The sequence below is a fragment of the Rhinoderma darwinii genome, chromosome 5 (genome assembly GCF_050947455.1).
Source record: "Rhinoderma darwinii isolate aRhiDar2 chromosome 5, aRhiDar2.hap1, whole genome shotgun sequence".
Taxonomy (NCBI): domain Eukaryota; kingdom Metazoa; phylum Chordata; class Amphibia; order Anura; family Rhinodermatidae; genus Rhinoderma; species Rhinoderma darwinii.
This window is the reverse complement of record NC_134691.1, coordinates 334,310,968-334,337,497: the sequence shown is the minus strand read 5'-3', so window position 1 is coordinate 334,337,497 and position 26,530 is coordinate 334,310,968. Positions and strand designations below refer to the sequence as shown.

At 40.2% G+C, this 26,530-nt stretch overlaps 1 protein-coding gene across 1 annotated transcript in view; it reads left to right on the top strand.

The window, feature by feature from the left end:
• THSD7A (thrombospondin type 1 domain containing 7A) overlaps nucleotides 1–22,946 on the top strand; it is a 413,050-nt gene extending 390,104 nt beyond the window's left edge. The window contains exons 23-32 of the mRNA XM_075827763.1: nucleotides 1,908–2,023; nucleotides 3,106–3,223; nucleotides 4,272–4,417; nucleotides 6,298–6,472; nucleotides 10,773–10,946; nucleotides 12,493–12,588; nucleotides 14,278–14,360; nucleotides 15,721–15,934; nucleotides 17,320–17,407; nucleotides 20,006–22,946. Of these exons, the coding sequence (XP_075683878.1) occupies nucleotides 1,908–2,023; nucleotides 3,106–3,223; nucleotides 4,272–4,417; nucleotides 6,298–6,472; nucleotides 10,773–10,946; nucleotides 12,493–12,588; nucleotides 14,278–14,360; nucleotides 15,721–15,934; nucleotides 17,320–17,407; nucleotides 20,006–20,090 (1,295 nt within the window). The 3' untranslated portion in view covers nucleotides 20,091–22,946. The remainder of the gene's footprint in view (nucleotides 1–1,907; nucleotides 2,024–3,105; nucleotides 3,224–4,271; nucleotides 4,418–6,297; nucleotides 6,473–10,772; nucleotides 10,947–12,492; nucleotides 12,589–14,277; nucleotides 14,361–15,720; nucleotides 15,935–17,319; nucleotides 17,408–20,005) is intronic.
• Nucleotides 22,947–26,530: the final 3,584 nt, after the last annotated feature.

Genomic DNA, 26,530 nt, shown 5'->3' with positions numbered 1-26,530 from the left:
CCCAGCCAGCTGGGATGACCCTCTACCCCCCGCTGGCATGCTCCGGGAGGTAGAAGTCTGAGGCTCCATCCTAGGATGGAACCCCCCTCAGGGTACTTTCCAAGCCCAGGCAGATGGTATGAGGCCTGGGCAGATAGGATAAGGAAAGTCCCTGGATCCAAGGCCTGCACGGAAGTCTCAGCAGCTCTCTCCACACCTCCTACTCCACCCACTCCAGAGCTGCACTGACTATTCTGCTGGTGAAGTCACTGTGTACATACATGACATTACTTATCCTGTACTGATCCTGAGTTACATCCTGTATTATACTCCAGAGCTGCACTCACTATTCTGCTGGTGAAGTCACTGTGTACATACATGACATTACTTATCCTGTACTGATCCTGAGTTACATCCTGTATTATACTCCAGAGCTGTACTCACTATTCTGCTGGTGGAGTCACTGTGTACATACATGACATTACTCATCCTGTACTGATCCTGAGTTACAGCCTCTGTTGTACTCCAGAGCTGCACTCACTTTTCTGCTGGTGGAGCCATTGTGTACATACATTACATTACTTATCATGTACTGATCCTCAATAACAGCCTGTATTATACTCCACAGCTGCACTCACTATTCTGCTGGTGGCGTTACTGTCTCCAGAAGAATAGTGAGTACAGCTCTGGAGTATAATACATGCTGTAATTCAGGATCAGTACAGGATAAGTAATGTAATGTATGTACACAGTGACTCCAGCATCAGAATAGTAAGTGCAGCTCTGGAGTATAATACAGGATGTAACTCAGGATCAGTACAGGATTAGTAAGGTAATGTATGTAGACAGTGACTCCACCAGCAGAATAGTGAGTGCAGCTGTGGAGTATAATACAGGATATAACTCAGGATCAGTGCAGGATAAATAAAGTAATGTATGTACACAGTGACTCCCCCAGCAGAATAGTGAGTGCAGCTCTGGAGTATAATACAGAATGTAACTCAGGATCAGTACAGGATAAGTAATGTAATATATGTACACAGTGACTCCACCAGCAGAATTGTGAGTGCAGCTCTGGAGTATAATACAGGATGTAACTCAGGATCAGTGCAGGATAAGTAATGTCATGTATGTACACAGTGACATCACCAGCAGAATAGTGAGTGCAGCTCTGGTGTATAATACAGGATGTAACTCAGGATCAGTACAGGATAAGTAATGTAATGTATATACACAGTGACTCCACCAGCAGAATAGTGAGTGCAGCTCTGGAGTATAATACAGGATGTAACTCAGGATCAGTACATGATAATGAATGTAATGTATGTACACCGTGACTCCACCAGCAGCATAGTGAGTACAGCTCTGGAGTATAATACAGGATGTAACTCAGGATCAGTACAGGATAAGTAATGTAATGTATGTACACAGTGACTCCACCAGCAGAATTGTGAGTGCAGCTTTGGAGTATAATACAGGATATAACTCAGGATCACTACAGGATAAGTAATGTCATGTATGTACACAGTGACTCCCCCAGCAGAATAGTGATTGCAGCTCTGGAGTATAATACAGGATGTAACTCAGGATCAGTACAGGATAAGTAATGTATGTACACAGTGACTCCACCAGCAGAATAGTGAGTGCAGCTCTGGAGTATAATACAGGATATAATTCAGGATCAGTACAGGATAAGTAATGTCATGTATGTACACAGTGATTCCACCAGCAGAACAGTGAGTGCAGCTCTGGAGTATAATACAGGATATAACTCAGCATCAGTACAGGATAAGTAATGAATGTTTTTACCAAATTACCTCAGCTTTTTATGTACATTACATTTATATAAAATATGTACTTTTTGCTCATCAAAAAATGATGACAGTAAAAGTTTGAAGGTTCTTAACGACTTCATGTGTTCTCTGTAGATTGGAGCACATGTCAGCTAAGTGACAAGGCCGTGTGTGGGAATGGAATCAAAACCCGGATGCTGGACTGTGTTCGTAGTGATGCCAAATCAGTGGCTTTGCAGTTCTGTGAAGAGGTAAGTGGTTCCTAACTAACTGTTGGCAAACACAGAAATACTGAATAGTTACACACTCCTGAATAACATCTAAAAAATGTAATTCACACTATGTGGCTAAAAAATATACACAGCTGTTTTTTGTTTTTGCGTTCTTCAAAAAACAGCATAGCTTCTCCCTTGCGTTTCTGTGGCTTTTTTACATTTTTGACTTCTGTTGAGGAAAATGGCAGAGTTGAAAAAGTTAAAATAAAATAGATCTTTTTAACATTAAAGGGAGTTTCTTACCAAATCAGACCCCCAGTGGTTGTTCGACGCCAGAAATTGTAAACCTTTTTTTAGGTGAAAATCAATTTAGACAAATGTATTATTGATTTGTGCCAAAAATAACGGATGTCTGCGCCTCACTGGAAACTTTTAAAAGGTGTCCAGAAAAGAGGGAGTGGCTTAAAATGTTTAAAATTTGGCCACAAAAAAACTGCCTGGTCTAAGTTTAAGCTGTCTAAATCTTAGACAACATTAGTAAATCTGCAGCAGTATATCATTTTTTCTCCTGGAGTGTCCCATGTGATCTGAAGATGCAACAAATTTCATCATTATATACAGAATAATCTTCTCTTAGACAACATTAGGATTGCGCTCAAGTTCTTTTTCATTTTAGAGGGGTTGTCCACATTGTTAGCAGGGTCCCCTAACAATAAGCAGATCATAAAGTGCTGTGACCCCCAGCGATCAGCTATAATCTGTAGGGAAACATGGCAGTAAGTGTTCAAATTCTCTGCAGTGCCACCTCAGGGGAAATTAGTATTACACAGTGTCCATTCATATCAATATGTAGTGTGTGTAATACAGGACAGGACAGGTCCTACAGAGTGAGAGAAACTCTTTGTAATCCTCCCCACTCTGGCCAAAAGTTGAGGATCCTGAACAGGGAACCCCACCTAAAGGGGGTTTAATCAGAATGGATTTTCTAAACTGGACAACCCTTTAGACCCACCTATAGGAATGATGTGATCTAGAGACTCGTAGACATGTTGTGGATAGAATATTTGTGTACTGTTTATGTTCCTAGACTGTAGACTGAAATACCAATTTTTTTGTAGCTCGGCTTGGAGGAAACCTGGCAGATGAACACGTCCTGTGTTGTTGAATGTCCCATTAACTGTCAACTCTCGGACTGGTCTCCTTGGTCTAAGTGCTCGACAGATTGTGGCCTTTCAGGTTTGTGCTAAATATCAACCCAAATGGTTGACCATGACATTTACACAGGTTTATATGTAAATACAGATAAAGCAGTCCTGAAATTATCATTTGCCACATCTCACAATGTGGTCTTACATAGGACTACTAGGGTTAGACATAGACATTATAGGACTTCTTGGTTTCCAATGGGTGATTGGTAGAGCTTGATATAGGCAGACACAACTGAGGACCTCTGTTCCCACAACTTACATCTTCTTATATTTGTAAAAATATTTATTGCTATTATCTCTTGGGAAAGCAACTTGTGCAGCAGGAAAAATAAGGCATTACATGGCACCAATGCCAATCAATGGGCAGGCAAGTCGAGCACATCAGAAAGTGAGCTGCTCTTTGCAGCAGCTATCTCCACTCTGTCTGACCCCCTTCTATGACATCCATAAGGCACATAACCACGCTAACAAGTCACCTGGACATCTGTTTATTTAACAACTAGGGGTGGTCTAGACAATGAAGGGGTTAATGATATGAGGGTGACACCTTGCCAATAGGGCGCCTTTGCAGCTGCACATATGATATAAAAATGTATCTTAATTTTAGGAGGAACATCTATCATTGAGATGGACCTCTTTAAATGAGGGCACCTATGAATAATGGGTGCGGGTGGGTGCTTTGGTATAGGAGCTGTGCTGCCCAATGCCATTGTGATCTCTCTTGACCAATCAGTTGAGAGAAAATCCATGATTATAGTAGAGCACTTGTCCACTTACTACCCCCAAACAGTCTAGGGGTTCATCCAGTCAATGCAATATCACCCACTAGCTTCGGTTTATAAGAGCACCCAATAGATGCCCGTATTTATAAAGAGGTCTGTCCCAATGAGAAAAAAGGGTCTGTTTTTCCCCAGAAACAGCTCCACTCTTATCCATGGGTTGTGTCTGGTATTGCATGTCATACGCTCCAATACAAGACACAGCCAATGGTCAACAATTTAGGAAAAAAACAATTTTTGGACATTTTTTAATTCGATGCTCCCTAATATTTTGATAATTGGTTTCATCCACTACAGGGAAGATGACCCGCAGGAGGACAGTGATCCAACCTTCCCAAGGAGATGGGAGACCTTGCCCTTCCATGATGGAGCAAACCAAGCCATGCCCTGTTAAGCCGTGTTACATATGGCAGTATGGGCGCTGGTCCCAGTGTACAGTGGAGGTAATATCTATCCCGATTCTTGTGTATTTCACTGACATACAGAACAATGTTGGTTCCTTGTAGTCAACAGGTCAATCAGACCCAAGCATGAACTTTACATATGGTCCTCATGTTAACATAGGTTTCTGCCTACAATCCAAAAAGTTGAATTGACTCTAGTATGCGATTGAATATTAAATTTTTAGCTCGAATGTATGTAAAGTAGTTAGTAAAGTAAGGCTCTGTTCACATCTACGTTGTAAGCCTGGTTCGGAGCCTCCTTCGCAGAATCCGTAAAATTTGACTTGAAGAATAGCGCAGCATGCATCGACTATTATTCTCGTAGAAACAATAGGCACCGCGATGGATCCTGACGGATCCTCATTATAAGTGAAGGGTATCCGTCGAGCACTAGTAGTATGCGTCGTATGATGGGACTGATACGGGGTCGTGGTTCTATTATAAAGGGGAAACCATGGAACAGATGTGAATAAAGCCTAAAGGTGGCCGTACACTTTAGAAAGCTCATTCGGCCGACAGCTAGTCCTCCTGACTACCCCATACAGATGCACACTTGGCTCAACTGAGTGTGCATGTGTTTTCAATGAAGCCATTGTTAAAGATCGGACAGGTTCATCGACCGGTTCATCTGATTGGCATCTAATGTGTATGGGCACCCTAAGGCTGTTGCTACACAGTGACATCTGACACCTACATCCAATTCAGCAGCATCCACTCCCGTAGACAACCCCTGGTCCAATCATGACCTTATTACTTACCTTCCAATAGGACGCAACCGAATACGATTTCGCCATGTTTTAGCATTTTATACCATTGTGTAGGATATATAACCATGAGGTCTGGTGAGCACTTCTCCTCTGACAGTGCCCTTCCCTGACTGCAGGGGGCAGCTCCGGCGGATCTGACAGCTGCTGATAGACTGCCCACATGTAACTTCTTTTCTGCAGAATACAGAGCAGCATGGAAGAGTGGGACAGGTAAGCCATACACATTTGATGTATGTCGGCCAAATCCACCGATTTCGACGGGACCGGCCAAACATCCAATGTCTGGATGACTCTCCCCCCGACGGCAGCTGTTGAGGTAGAGAAGGGTCGAGCATGTTGAATTTCAACATGCCCGATCCTTTTGTTTGCAAATAGATACCCCTGAGCGTGCATGTGTGTGGGGGAGTCGGGAGGAATAGCTGTCAGCCGAACAATCTCGAGTGTATGGCCAGCTTAAGGCTATGTTCACATCTGCTCCTTTTTAGAGCATCCGTTGCAGATTCCGTCAAATTCGGTAGGAATAATAGGGCTGCATGCAACATTATTTTTCATGTTAAAATGACAAACACCTCGCCGGTACCTGATGGACCCAATTGTAAGTCATGGGGTTCATCTGGTGCTACTGGTATAAACAGAAGCCAGCGAGCTGTACTTTACTATACCTGCCACTATGGGCACTACAATGTGTCTGGCATTACTATTGGCTGGTACTATGGGTATTGTCTTAATGACCAGTGTTGTTTTAGAAGGATGGGCCAGAGTATTCGAGGATAGGGTGTATGCGTGACACCATTTCTTATGGCCAGCGCTGGTATCAGCACTAAACATATCTGGGCAGATGCCAAAGCCCACTGGGCTTGGCAGGCCATGGAGTAAAACAAGCTGTATGAGTGTCAAGTCCAGGTTGGAGTAGACATGGGGTCCACTGTGACTCTGTCTGTACCCCATGTACTTCTATCCAGTTTCAAATTTGAGGTTTTGGGGTGCCGTTTCTCTTTCCATCTTTGGCGGCACAAGGGCAAGACCATCCTCCAGGCTATCAGTCAAAAAGTTCATGTACACTGTATAGATTTAGATTGAATAAAGTCGTTGACTACCAATATTTCCTGCCAGGATGCGCAATGTGGTGACGGCACCAGACTCAGAAACATTTCCTGTGTAGTATACGACGGATCCCGGGAACACTCTGGAAAAGTGGTCGATGAAGAGTTTTGTGGAGAAATAGAACTTGTTGTGGATGGAGACAAGAACATTGTCCTTGAGGAGTCGTGCACCGTGCCATGTCCAGGTATTTGGCAAAATAGGAAATATATTTGATAGCGTATTCTGTTCTAGATGATTCCGTGATATTTTTACAGTTCTTTTGCTACAGTACATTTATGTCATGACTGTCATAGAAAATGCATAAAAAATATTTTTCAATCAAAATAAGTAAAAAAATTTGTGCTGATTAATTTCTTAACATATTTTTAAAGCGGTGGGAGCTCCGTTTTTCTTATAAGGAGCTCCAACTCCCATGTATAGACATAGAGATAAAATATTAAATTGCAGTCACCACTAGGGGGAGCTTAGGAGCTTCCTGCATACTGTTTATACTTTAACTAGTTCAGGACCGGGCAATTTTGAGCCTTTGGGACCAGACACCGTTTAGTCATTTTTAACATGCGTTAGTTAAACGGCTATAACTTTTTTATTTGTTGGGCTAGTGACGTGATTTTTGTGATTTTTTTTTGTAGACAATGCAGGTTTTTTTTAATCATTTTTCTAAACATCCTATTTGCTATTTTGAAAACATTTCATGCTTATAGTTTGAAAATAATAGTAAAAAAAATATTATTTTTTTACATTTCAGCTATTTTGTTCTGGTAATAATATAGTTTTACCCTAAAATAGACGTTTTACTTGTGATCATCATTGTCTACCGTAAATTTTGATATATTACATGTCTATTTTAGGCTAATTGGGCCAGGGCTTTATGTGTATTTATTATCTAGCTTTGTTGTACTTTATTTTACTTTTATTTTTTATTATTATGGTCTGTCCCTTAAAGGACAGAAAAGACCTTCTTTTTTTTTTTTTTTCAACGCTAACTGCACAACAGCCCCAGTTTCAGGGGAAATCAGCCCTCTTATAGTGACTACTGTCACTAAAAGGGCTGTGCTCGGTCTACTTAGACCCAGCAGCAGACTTCAATTTATGGCATCCCGGCGATCATGTGGCAGGTCACATGATCACCGGGACCAATAGAGGCACTGGCAATGCCTCTGCCTCTATTCTATAGACAGCGCTCATTGAGCGCTGTGTACAATCGACCAGAGAAGATAGAAGCAGCAAAAGCACCCGATATTTAGCTCCCCGATTGCTCGGGCAACCAGCTAAAATCTGCTTGTTACACTTGTATACAGCCGGCGGCGGTTAAACTCAATAATAAAACAGTGTGCAGTAAGCTCCCCCTAGTGGTCACTGCAGGTTGTTAGAATTTTATCATTTAATGTTATGACTATGCAGAAGATTTATTGCTTCGTATGAGAAAAATTGAGCTCCGTCTCCTATAAAAACTAATCAAGAAATTAATTATCACAGAATGTTGGACCTAAAAGCAACATTGGGGCAGATTTATTAATGAAAAAGAGAAGTCTGACTTAGAAAACCTGTTTTGAAATACCATATTAGGAACTTCTTAGCTATTAAAGGAGGATCCTCATTCAGGACCAGAGGAGAGATGTTTTTCTGACCCTAGACAACCCCTTTAAGGACTCCTCGGTCTAAACAAAAAATGCATCAAAAACTGCATCAAACTGCCCCGTGCGAACATATCTATACCAAAAAAAAAGACAAAGCAGCATGGCATACAGCTGCAAAATGGTGCTGCGTGCCGATTGTCCAGTCACGTTGTATTATTAATTTAGTGCCATTAACATTCTACACTAAACAGGAATACAATATTTTATACTGTTGTAATAAACATGTCATACAAATGTAGAAGGTCTGAGTTGGTTCATGTAGCAGAACTGGGTTTGTCCACAGACAACAGAAGAGTTCTACAGCTGTATATGCAGCATGCAAAATGAAAATAAATTGTAGTATTTCACAGATCATAACGAGTCCCACGGCCCATGTAGAAATTCAGTGTCTGATCATTCCTATAGCGATTACCTGCTCCAAAATCCTGCATCTGCCCCTGTATTCTGGGAGAAACCTTCCCTGCTATACCACATATAACCAGCAGGTGGCAGTGAAGTCCTTCTATGGATGTAGCCATCTTTATCTTGACTCTGATGACTTGCTGCAGCGTGATATCACACAACAAAAGCCATTGAAAAGTCATTGAAAATGTCAAGATAAAGGATCTTGCCACTGTGTATTTAATGTGTTAAAAGTCAAGATAAAGATGGCTACATCTGTATGTCACAGTAAGATGTAAGAAGATATTTGCACATCTTTGTCCCATAATATATCTGGAATCACAGATTTTATGTTCTGAGCCATTTATTCCAACATGCATCTGGCACTTCAGGTTTCCTTGCAAAATATGGAAGCCAGGTCTCTGGAGTACAGCCAGGAACCCGTCATCACATTTACGGGCTCATAGACTTCTATTGGCGACGGGTGCCTTCCCGTTTTCTCACGGGAAGCTGCCCGTGCCGTTGAAAAAGATAGAACATGTCCTATTTCAGGCCGTAATAACGGCACGGACAGTCCATAGAAGTCTATGGAGCTCCCGTAATGACGGGTGGCTACATGTGTGCACCCGTCATTACGGCAGCGTTGCTAAGCGACGTCAGTAAATAGTCACTGTCCAGGGAGCTGAAAGAGTTAACTGATCGGCAGTAACTCTTTCAGCACCCTGGACAGTGACTACCGATCAGAATAAACCTGTAAAAAATAAAAATAAAAGACGTTCATACTTACCGACAACTTCCTGCTTCCTCCAGTCCGGTCTCCCGCCCGTTGTCTTGGTGACGCGTCCCTCTCGACATCCGGCCCGACGTCCTGGATGACGTTTCAGGCCATGTGACCGCTGCAGCCAATCACAGGTCAATCACAGGCTGCAGCGGTCACATGGACTGCCGCGTCATCCAGGGATGTCGGGCTGGATGTGAAGAGAGGGACGCGTCACCAAGACAACGGACGGGTAAGTATGAATTTCTTTAACTTTTATTACAGAAAAGGCAGCCCCTTCTCTCTATCCTGCACTGATAGAGAGAAGGGGCTGCCGATTAGTGCAGTGCTATTTTGCCGCCAAAAACGTGCCCGTAAATACGGGTGGAATACGGGTGACACCGGACCCATATTTACGGGCACGGGTTCGTAAATACTGGTGCAAAACGGGTGGAATACGTGTGACACCGGACCCGTATTTACGCCAGTATTTACGGGTGGGAAAAAATACGGTCGTGTGCATGAGGACCCTGCACACGACCGTAAAAACGTCCGTAATTATGGGCCCATAGACTACTATTGGTCACGGGCACCTTCCCGTTTGCTTATGGGAAGGTGCCAGGGCCGTGTTAAAATATAGAACATGTCCTATTTCAGGCCGTAGTTACGGCACGGGCAGGCCCATAGAAGTCTATGGGGCTTCCGTAATTACGGGTGGCTACGTATGTGCACCCGTAATTACGGGAGCGTTGCTAGGCGACGTCAGGGGATTTAAATTTTTGAATAAAGAGAAGCAGAGAAAATGCCGTCTGAGCGATCATGTGACTTCATTTCCAGCCCCCTTTTTTTACGGGTCGATGACAACGGACCCGTATTTTACGGGCATGGTAAAATACGGGTTAAAAACGTGTGACAACGGACCTGTATTCACGGCCAGTATTTACGGGAGGGAAAAAATACGGTCGTGTGCATGGGGCCTAACATGGAGAGGAGGATGTAAAGGAGCCATAAGCCCTTTTAATTCTGACATTGCTTTTTGAGGAGCGGTCGCCTCCCCTGACATGTCTGTTTTAGTAAATACTTGTATTCCTCATGAAATAACAATTCTAAAGCATCTTTTTAGAGCTCTTTGTTGTGCCGTTCCTCTGTTATTCCTCCTAGAAATTTATGAATAAATTGACAACTGGGTGTTACCAGTTGGGGGTGTGTCCCTACACAGACTGACAATGTCCAATCAGTGCTGACAGAGTGAGACTGTGTAGGGACACGCCCCTTAAACAAGGGGAATGGTAACACCCAGTTGTCAATTTATTCATACATTTCTAGGGGGAATGACAGAGGAACGGCACAAGAAAATATGTTCTATTCTATGGGGAATACAAGTATTTACTAAAATAGACATGTCAGGAGAAGTGACCGGCTGTTTCTGTCAGTCCCGTTGACATTAAATGGAGCAGTGGTACTGGACCGCCGCTCCATTCAAGCTCCTCCTTACTGCAGAGGGGTTCGGGATGGGGATTCGGGACCCCCATTCTTGTGATTTGTTCAGGTCCCGAAATCAGACAATAATCACTTATCCTTTGGATAGGGGATAATTGTCAATTCTGGGAATACCCCTTTAAGTGCTACTTTTCCTTATCTTACAGGTTAACCCATGACGTACTTTATACTTTTTTACTAATCCTTAAATATTTTACTTCCTATAGGTGACTGCTACTTAAATGAATGGTCTGAATGGAGTTTGTGCCATTTGACTTGTGTCAATAGACAAGATCTCGGTTTTGGAGGGGTTAAAGTGCGATCAAGAGCGGTAATAATCCAAGAGCTGGAAAACCAACACCTATGCCCAGAACAAGCTTTCGAATCCAAGTCATGTCATGGTAGGTGAAGCTTACAGGGCCACACATGGCAAAGACATCCATTAGATTTATTTAAAGGACCCCACCGTGCTCAAACACCTAGTGAGAAAGGAGGCGGAGACCGGCAAAGAGAGCAGTGCATGATGGGAATCACTGGCTGGAGATACAGTTACTGTTGGTATCTGCCATATTGGCTGAAAGTGTACCTATGGTTTCATTTTGTGTTTTTTTATGTAAATGGTTAAAAATTTCCGTGCTGAATAATTTCTTTATATATCTTTCTAGCGGTTGGAACTTTGTTTTCTGATAAGAAGCCCTAAATCCCCTGTATAGACAGAGATAAAATTCTAACTACCTGCAGTCACCACTAGGGGGAGCTTATGCTGCATACTGTTTATACGTTAAACTCAATAATAACAGTGTGCAGTAAGCTCCCCCTAGTGGTCACTGCAGGTTGTTAGAATTTTATCATTTAACGTTATGACTGCAGAAGATTTATTGTTCTGTATGAGAAAAATGGAGCTCTGTCTTCTGTAAAAACGAATCAAGAAATTAATTATAACAGAATGTTGGACCTAAAAACAACGCTGGGGCAGATTTACTAATGCAGTCAGAAAAAGCACCAAATTGATCAAGGTAGCGCACGCTGAATGGTAAATTTGGCCCACCTTGCTAGATATGTTAAACAATTTTCCTTATGCCACCTCTTGGTTGACTTCGTTTACACCACTTTTTTTTTGCACCATGTTTAAACCACATTTCTGCTAAGCCACACCCCCTTTTCTAGACACTTTTCAAAAATGCCTAGTGAGACGAATACATCTGTTCCTTTTGGGGCAAATCAATAATAAACTTGTCTAAATTGTTTGCGCCCAAAAAAAGTTGCAACTTAGGGAACAATTTTGACATACACATAAATTTACATGATAAAATTCTGGCTGCCTGTAGCTAACACTAGGGGGAGCTTAGGAGCAGATTGCATATCATTTTCATATTGACTACAATAGGAGCTGTATAAACCTGTATTCAGTGAGCTCCTCTAGTGGTGGCTGCTAGCAGTTGTAGCAGGAATTTTAGAGCTCCGTACCTGAAAAAAAGAGTTCCGACTGCTATAAAGATATATTATAAAATAATCAGCATGCAAAATAAATGAATAAATAAATAGTAGGTCAACTTTAATTATGTGTGCATCTAGGAGTCTAGAGCAAGAAGCTAAACATCTATAACTAGTTATGGCAGCAATAAATGCTTAAAGGAACACTGGGTAAAACTGATACACTTTGTGGAATGTTTGAGGGGGCGGAGCATGACACAGGCATTCTCTCTTTGGTGTTATTTGAATCCCTGTGTCATGCTCCACCCCCTCAGGTCCTGCACTAGACGTAACACAATCTATCAGTTCTGCTTGGATTGTTCCTTTAATAAACAATTTGCTTAATTGCTAGATTCAGAAATCTTCATTTTATGTTTTTTAATATATGAATTATCCTTGTAGTTGATGATACTTTATGTTACACAATCCTAAGCTTTATGGAGTCATCCCACCCTATTACTATTCTCTGTACAGATGGACAGTGCTTTGAATATAACTGGTTAACAAGTTCATGGAAATCATCTTCTCGGACAGTTTGGTGCCAGCGATCGGATGGATTTAATGTGACAGGTTGTTATTATATTTCACATTTTGATATCAGGTCATGATATAATTATTAATGCCATAAACTAATATTTCTTCACCATTATATTCTCTACATCGGATTACATTTCCAGGAGGTAAATACATGGTTCAAACATATACAGTTTTATTAAAGACACAAAGATAAGGTTGAGGTTATTGAAAAAAATTATCCTTCTGTGGAAAACGTTATTTATCACGGCCTTAAAGGGCTTGTCCAAAAAAATAATAACATTTATCACCTATCCGCAGGATAATTGTTTGGTGGCTGGGAGCCCCTTTGATCCCTAGAACGGGGTCCTGAACCCCCGTCGCCGTTCCTCCACACTGCACAATCACCGTGAGGAGGAACTTGAATGGAGCGGAGGACAAGCTGCTGCTTTATTCAGAGTCCATGGGGCTGACGGAGACAGTTTTTATCAGCCCCATAAACATTGAATGGAGCGACGGGTTTATTCTTGCCCTCCACTCCATTGAAGTTTCTCCTCACTGAGGGAAGGTGCTGTGAGGAGGAATGGAGGGTTTTAGGACCTCTAGTGATCAGTAGGGGCCTCCCGCAATCAGACATTTATCCTGTGGCTAGGTGACAAATCTTGGAGCAGCCCCTTTAATACAGGGGGGTCCCCTATTCAGGATCCTCATCTCTTGCCCAGAGTGGGGAGCGGTTACATAGAGCGTCTCTCTCTCCGGAGGACCTGTCCTGTCCTGCATTACACAGACAACTCATTGATATGAATGGACACCGTGTAATGCTTAAATTCTCCTGTGGTGGTGCTGCAGGGAAATTGAACACTTGCTGCCCTACAGATTACAGCTGATCGCTGGGGGTCACAGCAGGGGGACCCAGTGATCTGCTTTTTGTCAAGGGACCTTTTGAAAAGTAGGGATTGCCCAAAACATAGAACCCCTTTTAATCCCTTACCATAAATAAACGTAAGTGTATTTTAGCGGCACATATCCACATATACAGCCAACATTCTGCTGCAACAGCCGAGATCAGTGTTACCACATATATGGTATCGCTGCAATGGTAATGACCCGGACGATAAAGTTAACATGTTATTTAACCGCATGGCGAAGGACTTAAAAAAAAAAAAAAAAAGCAAGAAACAGCAGAAGTGAAGTTTTTTTCCATTCCCCACCCAAAAAATAATAATAATTGAAAAGTTCATCAATAAATTATACATACCCCAAAATGGTTCTATTAAAAAATATATGACTCGTCCCGCAAAGAACATCGACAAAATATCCTGCGGCGACATAGAAAAAAAAAAAATTCGGATGAAATTTGCTATTATTGTGCAAAAGTAATAAAATGTAAAAAAATCCTATACATATTTGGTATCGCTGCAATCATACCGACCGAAAGAATAAAGCCAACACATTATTTATGCCACGCGGTAAACGGCAAAAAAACAACAATGCTGGAATTCCTGTTTTTTACATCCCCCGTCCCAGAAAGCGCTAATAAAGTTGATCATTAAGTTATTTGTATCCCATTTCTAAATACAACGGCTACGTTGATGAAAAAATAAATAAGTTATGGCTCATAAAGTTGAGTCCTTCTATGACGGCTATATGACCTAATAAGAAATAGGGTACCGCTATAGATTATGTTATGGTTATACATTATAGATTATATCATTTATTATGGTTATTACTACTTTCATCCACTAGGGGGCTGTTTTGAAGTCCTGAAACCAGAGCGTGAAAGGCTGTGCAATCCCCCATGTACCCAGCAGCATTCCTATTGTACGGAGGTATGTAATGACAAGCTATTATATGACAGTTCCACAACATTTCCTATATAATCCATAACGGATAGGACGCTGTCTGGGGGAACGGCATGCAGCTAATTGCCGGATAAGTATGATCAATGATTTGTCGAATTCCCACTGTTGAAATTTTAATTTCTACAAATGGTGTAGTAGAGCGACTCATAATTTCCCTGTTCTTTTATAGCTTATCCTATTAGCCGCCTGCTATCTGCTAGACTGCGGATGCTGTTTACCACGTAATGGCTTAAATACTTAATGTTACAAATAAAAATATAAATATTTTACTCTTAGGCAATGTAATGTGTGTACAGCAGGGCCTCGTAACAGCACCAGCCGAATTTGGGCACTTGCCAGGACCCACTGGGCTCTGAGCGCCTATGGCGACCTGGGTAAACATGCTATTATCTGATAAAGAGGGGCCAAATACACTTGGGACAGCCCTGGTATATATCAATAAATATATTTAGAATTCATCATTTTGGCCAATTGTAATTTTTTTTTTACATTTAAAAAAAACTTTTTGTTCTTTTTTTTTTTAAAGGAGACCTAGCAGAGGCCATCTAGTAATACTGTATCTTACTTCTACGCTCAGATATGATTGCTTTAAAATACAGGCCCGAAGTCTGAGGCTGCGCTACTGAGTTCTGATGACAACATGTCCAACATGTCCCCTTCCGATTTCTGTCAGGTGCTGTGTTGTCTTTGTGTAGATCCAGTTCACCACCCACATCAATGTATACATCCTTACTGAATAGCGGAAAATCGGTGTATATGTTTGAAGAATGATGGCGTACTTATAGGGAGGGGGTTCTTAGTGCCTGAAAAAAACCCTCTAAGCCATTTAATAAGATATGAAGTTAAATTATACAATTCTTTATGCCACCACTAGAGGGAGCTCACTGCATGTGGATTAATGATAGAGTTCAATAGGAGCTGTACTGTATAAATCCCTATGCAGTGAGCTCCCCCTAGTGGTGGCTGCAGTCATGCCACCCTATAATTCAGTGGAGGAAAGCAAGGGATCGGAACCTCTGTATCATAAAAACAAGGCTTTGCTCAACGTGTGTAATATATAAGGTCCATATATGTACTTACGGTTGCCACTGCCCCTGATTGACAGTAGATGGAAATTTAAAGGCAATGGCTCTCTAGGAGTCCGCCTATCCTGCCTACCGCCTTATTCTGCTCCTGCTGTATTCAATCAGCGTCCATTAAGGAACATGTTATTATCATCTCTCAGTAGTGCAGCCTCAGGCTTTGGGCCTGTAACTTCAAGCAATCTCCATAACTGTTACGATGGCTACAAAAATTACGATTTATTTTTTTTCCCCCTTACTTTAAGTCTGGGTCATGCGGCTGTGAAGATGGCTATACGGAAGTGACCTCCTCAGATGGGACACTTGATCAATGTACTCTGATTCCTGTAGTGATTATACCCACTAGTGCGGACAAGAAAGGAGACGTAAAAACAAGCCGGGCCATTAACCCAACCCAACCATCCAGCAGTCAGTCAGGCTATGGGGGAAGGACTTGGTTTTTGCAGCCATTCGGGTCAGGTAAGTAAAAGTTTGTTGGCACAGCACTGCTCATACATTTAGAGGCATGTATTTTATAGGGCCATTCTGTATGAAATGCTGCAGTGTCAAGGAAAGTGACCAGGGTCAGACTGGCCTACCAGAGAACCCCAGAATCCTCCATTGGGCCCAGGCTCTGGCACAATAATGGGCCCAAAGGTCCAGCAGAAGACGACCCCATTTGTAGTTGATTGGAGCAATCACTTATCACTAGGGTCTATTTCTTATGGGATGATCACAAAAAACCTGTTAGACCTTATTGACGATATGTCCTGTGTGTACAATCATCACAACAAAGATTATGATGTGATTAATAGGGGACGTCTACGATGTGATTAATAGGGGACATGCACATATTCCTTATATTTGGAGGGTGGCAGAACACCTAGATGTTAATGTCTAGCATTGCTACCCTCCCTGTTGTATAGACATATGACACTACAGTATAGTTTAAAAAAAAGTTAAAATCCCCTAATGAGACAAAAAAAATGTGAAAAACATTGACCGGTTGCATGCATGAACACTGCTCCAATCCAACGCCATCTCACTGCGGTTGTGAAGTGAGGAGGAACAGGAGCTTGGGACCCCGGTTCTAGTGATCGGTAGGGGCCCCAGCATTGGGGCCCCCAGCGATCATACATACATCATCAAACCGGTGGATAGGTGATAAATGTATTTTGTGGTATTGTCTCTTTAAGACAACCCCGGTACGTATGCACTATTAGGGTATATGGACATAATAAAGGAGAGTCGCCCACCTGGGATCCCTTATATGAGCCGGACTTGAGAGCTGCTTCCGTTCTGGCGTACTGGAGCCATCCATGGCTTTTTTTCTGCAACTTCATCTGTTTGCCAGGGGTGTTGGGAGCAGCTTCAATATGGAAGGTGTTGTCTCTGATGAGACAACCCCTTTAATTGGTTAATGGGGTTGCATAAAATGATAAAAAAAGTTTGCTTTTTTTTTCTAGAAACAGCGCCACACTTATCCATGGGCCATGTTAGGTATTGCAGTTCAGTCCCAGTTCAGAAAAGTGGGCACAGATGACAGCAGAGAGGAAAATTACTGAGAAATGTAACAGTAAGATTGCTTTGTGCCGGCTTGGTTTACCCACAGGGAATCAAAAAGGGGTCCCCATTACCACTTCTAGTTCTACCCCCACACACAGTCATCTGTGCCTGTTTTTAGAAAAGTTAGGTAGAAATAACCATGGAGAGGAAATGGACGAGAACTTTTCTAAGAGAGATCTAAATGACAAATATAGTCGAATAAATAATTGTGTTAATTCTTAACACAACTAATCAGAATGATGAATTTGAAATTGTTTTACAATTTAGCACTAACCAAAACTAACATTCCCTCTTTCCAGACGGGAAGCTGAAGACCTGGGTATATGGGGTTTCTGCGGGTGCCTTTGTTTTGCTCTTATTTGTGGTTTCTATGATCTATCTGGCTTGGTGAGTTTACATGTTATTGCCTGACTTGATGTTATACATATTTTTAACTGTTTTCTATTGGATTGTATCAAATATAGGCACGTAGTCCGTGTTTTTCACTTAGGGTATGTTCACACGAGGTCATTACGTCCGTAATTGACGGACGTATTTCGGCCGCAAGTACCGGACCGAACACAGTGCAGGGAGCCGGGCTCCTAGCATCATAGTTATGTACGGCGCTAGGAGTCCCTGCCTCGCTGCCGGACAACTGTCCCGTACTGAAAACATGATTACACTACGGGACAGTTGTCCGGCAGTGAGGCAGGGACTCTTAGCGTCGTACATAACTATGACGCTAGGAGCCCGGCTCCCTGAAGTGTGTTCAGTCCGGGACTTGCGGCCGCAATACGTCCGTCAATTACGGACGTAATGACCTCGTGTGAACATACCCTTAGGCCTCATGCGCACAACAGAGCCATGTGCACGGAGTCTGTATGGACGGTTCTAAGACTCCCAAGGATGGCGTTATATAGTAGTGTGCATGTCAGTAGAACGGGACCACTTTTTTTCTTTTATATATATATATATATATTCTTTGAACTACGGTATGTAAATCCTATTCCCTTTTGATTTTATAGACTAAGGCCCCATACACATGAACGTCATACACATGAACGTGCTTTTGCGGCCGCAATTCCCCCGAAAATCCACGGGAGAATTGCGGCCCCATTCATTCCTATGGGGCCATGCACACAACCGTGGTTTTCGCGGTCCGTGCATGGCTCCGGAGCCCGGACCGCAGAAAGAACGGGCAAGCCTTATTACGGTCGTGTTCTGCTGTCCGGGCTCATTGAAAATAATAGCCGCGGCCACGTGCACAGCCCGCGATTTGCAGGCGGCTCGCGGGTGACACTCCGTGGCCGGCCGACCCAATTATCACAGCCGTGCACATGGCTATGGTCGTGTGCATGAGGCCTAAATTTTAGATAACTCTAAAATAATCGGCATTATATTATTTTTTTTAACATCGCTGTTGATTTTATTATTTCTTTTAACTGCTCAGTAGAGATGAGCAATTCAATTTTACCCAAATCAAATTACTTACAATTTTCCTAAAAGTTTCAGCTTTTTGTGAATCCAAAAGTTTTGGGATTTGTCCCACACAAATTGCTCAAAATGGTGGCCGCCATTTTACAGATCAGAAGAAGACCGATAAGAAGGATCACATGACATCAGACGGGCTTCCCCATAATCGTTAGGGGTATACATGTGAGTCACTGATGACAGTCATATAGGTCATAACCACTATAAACAACCCAACCAGAACTGCTGCTGCTTTTTGGGGATACAGAAAAGAGAGAGAGGACGTCAGACAGAGAGTCAGAGACAGTAAAATACAGAATACAGATAGATAGTAGATTAGTGTCAGTGAGTGTGTTTCATAGTGAGGAGAAGAGAATAGATAGATTTACAATAATTTGATAGAGCGATAGATTTTAGAGAGAGATCGGAGTCAGTGTGTTAGTTATACAGGCAGCTATTGCTGTGAGTGAGTGCTGTTGCAGCTATACAATTCTCACATTAATTTGTGAATCACCAATCTTCATCACATCATTCACAAATCTTATCAATAATATTAACCCTGGTGCTGATCGAATGCCGCTGTCTTCTGAAACAGACGCCACGGATGTGACATCACTCACTGTCTTGCATATATCGAATTCCTGATAATAGTGCCGCTAAAAATCGCCGTATTGTTCTGCGTCAAGAATTTATACTTCAGTCTGTGTCCAAGCAGCACATTTTTTTTTTCAATTAAATAGAATAAAAAGCCTTTGCTTCTTCACTTCTCAGGACAATCAGACACTGTCACAGGAACATGTACTTTTGGTGGTGGAAGTGGTGGATTATATATATATGTATTTTCATTAAAATATCACCACACCCGTTGCCACTCCCTACGCGCCACAAATGTATTCAGACAAAATCTGATGGAGAGTTTGACCGAATCGGATCCGAAACTAATTTCTGATAATTCGCTCATCTCTACTGCTCAGTTTATTTATTTTGTATTCTATATTAAATTTTTGGAGTATTTTTATATATATTTATATTTTTTTTTAATCATATTTTATAATATTTATATTATTTTACTATATTCGTTTTTTTCATTCAAAACCGTTATTTATAATAAATATATTTGTCAATAATATTTAAATACAATTAAGGAATGGGGATGTAAATTCACAGTCGCAGTGTTTCACTTAAGTATTTAAAAAAACATTTTACTTTTTTTTTAGTAAGTAGTTTACTGGAATAATAGCTTCTTGAGTGCACTAGTTAATGATCTAACATAAAGAGCTATAATAAAGTCCTATGGTACAATTGTAAATTCGCAAAAAAAAAAAAAAAAATACATTTACATATATAGTACATATTTCGAAAAAAAAAAAAACACATAATATAATACATTATAAAATGTTTAAAATGTAGAACATTGGTTTTGGTGGGGAAAAAAATCAATGCATTTAATTGTACTACGTATATTTGTGACCAGTTCGGGTATATATTTTTGTTCTGTCAAAATATAAATTTTTGGTAATTATCTGTTATTTGCAGTAAAAAGCCAAAGAAACCCCCAAGAAGACAAAACAACCGCCTGAAACCATTGACTTTGGCTTATGATGGTGATGCGGACATGTAAAATAAATTTTTGTTTTGAAAGAATCTACATTCCTCGGAAAGTGACAACAGAATAATGTTGTGAGGATGAACGTAATTGCAGCAGCTTAAGCACAGTCTAGGGAAATGCAACATTTTTGAACCCCAAAAACTTTAGCGGGAAACGGTCTTCAAATCTATGTATATACTACTTGGTCTGTTGCAAGACTTGACCTTAAGCATTAACCCCATATAACCAATACGCATGAACCTAATACCATACACCGAGAACTCAACAAGATGGACATCAAATAAACTTAAGTTTTTGGAATAATTTTGGGGTTCAATGTAAATAATTCGATGATGATGATGATGATGAAGACTGATTTTCGAAGACATGCAACATTTGAGCAGTTTACAAACCTGTTTTCAGGATGAACTTTAGGAAAAAGGACGGGACCACAGGACCAACCAAATTTCAACGTTTTTTTTTGTGCCGGAACATGAAACGCGTCAGCGTTCTGGAACGCGGTATTTTTTAGTAATTACCCTCTGAAATGATACACTTGTAAATGACACCATGTTTCTACTTTCTCTAACTCTCCTAATCTTGCCTACATCTTGTTTCGCTGAATGTCAGGCAGGACTTGCACTATATTAGTGCAGCATGTTATGCACTTATCTAGAATTGCCATAGAAAATGCCTCTTTTCATAAGGGACGGGGTCTTGTGCCGGACACGCCAAGAAGACATTTAACAATTGTTAAAAACAAAAAAAATGGAACACCTGGATGAGAGTAGAGTTTTGTGATGGGATCTACAATCTGTACATAAATCAGCTATTTTCTAGTTAGATGAAGTCGTGTCTCTTGTTTGTCGATAACCCTCCATGTCTAGATTTAATATGGACTTATTTAGATCATAAATTCTTGCAACTTGTCTGTATATTCCAATTATTAAAGCACGCCCCGAGCACGCCCTAATTCTGAATTTGTCATAAGTTGCAAAAAGAATCCTAAAATTCTAAAAGAAAATTCTAAATTGTTTTGTCTTTTTGATTTTCACTTATAATATAAAATGGCTATAAAAAAAAAAAGTGAGATTTTAATCCTTCTGGCTTCATTTTTGTAATACATTTTTTTGATCATTTTTAATGATTTAATAATAAGGAAACTAATTATATAGCAATAAACTTAAAATTCTATTTAGGGTGATCCAAAATCCTGTCAGGCTGTATTTAGACGAACGTGGGGAAACTCGGACGAGTTGCCCCCGTGTGAGTCCCGTTTTCACGAATCCCCATAAACTTGAGTCTATGGAAGGGTCCATGAAAACGGAACAAAATAGGACATATTCTATTTTCCAACGGACCCTTCACACGGTCTGTTGAAACGACGGCCGTGTGAGCGGCCCCATTGAAATACATGCGTCCGTGTGACGGCCGTTGTTTTAACGGGCATCACAAGGACGTATACTACGGTCGTCGACTTCGGCCTTGTAGAAGGGAAGGCCAGTAACCGTCTAGAAAAACAAAAACATATATTTAGTCTTGAAAGTCTTTCCATAGATACAGTAACTTTATTGTGTTTTGTCACCTTCTGTTCAACTTTAATACTTCAAGTCTTTTTATTTTACCTACTTATGATGAAAAGGTCTTATTATGTAAAAATATGGAAAAATAAAAACATTTTACCAACCCAATAATACACCCCATTGGATAAAACTTGCTGTAAATCATGTACAAGGCAATACAATGACAATGAGTTGATTCCTTAGAACACTGTCTGTGTATGAACACATATAAACAATAAAAAATTGTTCCCGAGGCCTAAAAAAAATGTCAAATACCGTAAATTTTATTTTGTCCATTGACCAAATATAATATTTAAAGGGGTTGTACGAAATTAGAAAAATATGTCTCCTTTCTTCTAGCAACAGTGCCACACCGGTTCACAGGTTGTGTGTGGTATTGCAGTCTGCCCCATTCACTTCAAAGGACCTGAGTTGCAATTCCCAGCCCCTGTACAGCCCTTTAATTGGGTTGCAATGAGTTATTGAATATTTGTTCGGTTGGATTTACACAATGCTATTAAATATGTTGAAATGTTAATATAGATATTCCATGTCCTCTTTTAAATGTTCACTTTCTGGTTTCTACTGTAAATGGTTCACATTCCACTAACCCCATAAGTGCCAAATATTGGAACTGAAGGTGAAGAGACTGGGATTTCTTTAAATATTTTTTTTTCAAAATGTTTATGTTCGTCAAAGTTATTATGTTTAATGTAATTTTAATATAATTTATAAATTACTATATCGCATATCTTATGGTTATTTTTATTTTTAATTTAACTAATAATAATATTTATTTTTATTTTACATGAAACGTAAACTTATTTTTGTTCTTGTGTATATTAAAACTATATTTTATTTTTATTTTCATTTCAAATTTTATGTTGTGTGTCTGTATTTAACATTATTTTTTATTTCTTGTTATGCATATTAACATATTTTTTGACATTTCTTTGTAGTATAACTTTTTGTAATTACAGCTTTCTTGCGATGACGTCACCAAGCCTAACTTAAAACAGGATTAGTCTTTTGACCGTGACCCTTAAATTCGAGCCATAAATTTTAGATGCCATTAAAACTAGACAATTTTATTGTATGCGTATAAAAAATTGTTGAAAGTTGAGCATAATCACTAAGACTTTATCATGAATTAGGCTCCGTTCACATCTGCGTCGGGTTCCGTTCATGGGTTCTGTCGGAGCTTTCCATCAGGGGAACCCATGAACGAAATCCCAACGGAAACCATAGGTTTCCGTTTGCATCTCCATTGATTTCAATGGTGACGGATCCGGTGCAAATGGTTTCCGTTTGTCAACGTTGGGTAAGGGATCCATCATTTTGACGGAATGAATAGCGCAGTCGACTACGGTATTGATTCCGTCAAAACAACGGGCCCTTAAACAATGGCGACAAACGGAAACCATTTGCACTGGATCCGTCACCATTGAAATCAATGGTGATCCAAATGGAAACCTATGGCTTCCATTTGTTTTAGTTTGGATTCTGTTCATGTGTTGCCCTGACGGAAAGTTACGACTGAACCCATGAATGGAGTCCCGATGCAGATGTGAACGAAGCTTAATTCAGTTAAAAGCAAAAATGTTCATTTTTTTTAAAGGGGTTCACCACTATGGACATTCCCTACTTGTTAGAAGGTTCCCTTGACAATAAGCAGATCACAAAGTCTCCCCCACGTGGGAACCCCAGTTATCGGCTGTAATCTGTGGGGAAACCTGTCAGTAAGTGTTCAGTTTATCTGCAGCGCCACCACAGGGGAAGCTAAGCATTGCACATTGTGTATTCATATCAACTCATCTATTAACTCACAATTCCCTAGTGAGGTATATAAAAATGTTGTGTTTTTTTTAAACCGGACAACCCCATTAATTATGGGAAATAATTAAATGTCTTTTTTCAAAATGCTGAAAGAGTGGTTTGAATGATCAGTGACAGTAATAAAATGTCTAATACATTTTTTATTTTTTATTTTTTTTAAATATTGGAATAAAACAAAGTTTTTTTCATTGGTCCAAACTTGTTTAGTTACCATAGATTCATAAAGACTCATTCTGTTTTTCTTTAATCTAATTAGGTCCCAAATTATTCTGTCTGCCTGCAGTCACCACTAGGGGGAGCTTAAGAGCTTACTACATACTGTGTACTCATTGAGCTCAATGTATAACCAGTATGCAGTTAGCTCCCTCTATTGGTGGCTGCAGATAATTAGGCATTTATTATTTAACTCTTTGTCCATACAGGGGATTAAGAGTTTACACGAAAGATGAGTGAGCGTGCTCAGCCGATCCTGACACACTCATACATCCCTATGGAGAGTGGCGGAGCATGCTCATTCTGCTCTACAGGATTTGGAACCCCACATTTACAGCCAGGGTGGGATTTACAAGGGGCAGACCTCTGTCTAACTATGGTTAACAGGTCATAAAAGTAAAAAAAAGTTTAGAATTAAATAATTGTAATTTTAATAACCCTTTACTCATATTTTTTTGGGACAAATAGACAATGCTTCCTATCGGCAATATCATATCATATTTAATCTCACTGAATCCAGGCGTCCAATGCAAGATATATAATATATGGTGAGTTGTTAAATCTGCATACAGCCAGCCAGCTGACATACTACCGTCAGTATTACCGTCAGTACCGTCAGTACTACTATACTCATAGCTGTGACCATCATACTGTACCCACAATCCACATATACCCAAATATTATAGCAGTTACCCAGGTGTAGCAGAGTACAGAACATATGTTAATGACCCCTTAGTTAGCGCTTATTTACAGTATAATTCGCTCATATTTATTATAGTCATAAAAATTGGGTGACATTTCAAAAAATTTAGGGAAACATTAAAATTAGGAGACTATTTGTCCTTTTTTTGCATTGGAGCAACATAGAGGCACAGTGACAGCGGATGGTTATAACAGGAGCCAATGTCAGCCTTGGCACATGCTGCCTTGTACAGATGTAGCCCTCTTTATCTTGACTTTTAATGCATTAAATACACAGTGGCAAGAGACTTTAAGGCCGGGTTCCCACAGGACGGATACGCTGCGTAAAATCCACTCAGCGTATCCGACCTGGACCCCGCAGTACATTCCGTCCGAAAACCGCAGCGCATTGTGGTGCGTTTTTTTCAAACTAAATTTCCGCTGTGGAAAGCAGCGCTATAAAACGTTCATACTTACGTAGGTCGTTGTTATGGCGACGCATCCCTCCATCGCAGTCCGGCGTCCCTGAATGATGATGCAATGATTTTCAATGATTTGTCAATGGCTTTTGTTGTGTGATATCACGATGCAGCATGTTATAAGAGTCAAGATAAAGATGGCTACATCTGTATAGCGCCACACAACTTAGTATAGTGCATGGGATAAGAAGAATAAGTCACCACCTCCCTATTCTTATTTTGCAGTATAAATGTATATTCAGTGTAGAATTAAAGAGATTTTCCAGGAATATAATATTGATGGCCTGTCGGGAGTCGGACCCCCCCTCCCCCCACTGATCTGATATTGAATTGAATACGCTTACTTTATTTATCTTGTACTGATCTGGGGTTACATCCTTACAATGTATTTGAGTATTCATGTGTTATAAAGACTGAATGGTGTATTATAGAGTTAAAGAGCCAATGAGACTCCCTACCCCATCATAACCGTACACCCATGTCCACTTTCAGTACATAATAACGATGACAGATCCATCAACAGCAGCTTGTTTGTGGTTCCCATGTAGTGACAGATTTTTGTCAACAGCACAAAGAGAAAAACTTGTAGTTGCAAATAAAAAAGTTGTAATGAAGTTATAAAAACAATACAGGATTTTACACGTGGTGATTACTTCATAGATGTTAATCTAAAGGGAGTTTAAAGGGTTTCGGTCACCTTCGCAACCATGTTCTTATTGCTGCAATGCATCTAAAATAAAAAGGAATTTTGCAAATATTCTACGGTTTCGTGTCTACAGCTCCTATGAAGAACAAGGTTTCCATGGTTACAGACTACACACAAACCCTTTGTAGTCATGTCCTGCATTACTCCCTTCTATATTATAACCTACTGAATATATGTCAGCTAGTAGGAGGGTTATATAACTGCAGGATCAGCCTACACAGGGTGTGTGCTGTATTTTGTAACTATGGAAACACAAAGATCTGACTGGGAGCTGTAAACATAAAACGGTAGTACATTTTTAATGAAGACTTTTTGCAAAGTTGCTTCCTTTTTTTTTTTAGATGCACTAGAGCAGAAGAAAAAATTGTTGCGAAAATATACATACCCTTTAACCTTAAGCCAAATCATTTCTTTTTTATTTTTATTTGCATTGAATACATTTATTTTTATGCATTAAAAGAGGGAGACGTATAACTTTTTATGCTGTTTTATCTATTTTATTTTAGTGATTGGCCTGGCAGTAACTTTTACAGATTAGTAAGGGTTCACGTGATACGTTTTAAGATTACCCACAAAAAAATACAAATTATAATGAAAACTCAAAATTTGAAGAAAGTGTAAATTTTCACTGGGGCAAAATAAAAAATTTCGATAAAAATAAAGATAAAAATAACAAATCCTTTGAACTTCTAGTCATTGCTGAAACGTATGTGATCATTGAAGGTGAAGAATTTCCTCTGCCTAATGGATCTTCCATGAATGTGAATTTCATATTATATAAAGACTCCTGTCCACGGAATGTTTACTTTTTTTGTTCATTTGTACATTCTGTAATGTATCAATTAATATTATTTTTTGTACATTTCTTTTTGTAACGCAGAATATGTTGAAAAAAAATAAAAACTCAACTGTGTCATTTCATTTATACAAAAGTTTGGGAAAACTTTATGATTTTGTGTCACGTTCTAAAACGTCCCTGACTTCCAGCTGATGTGG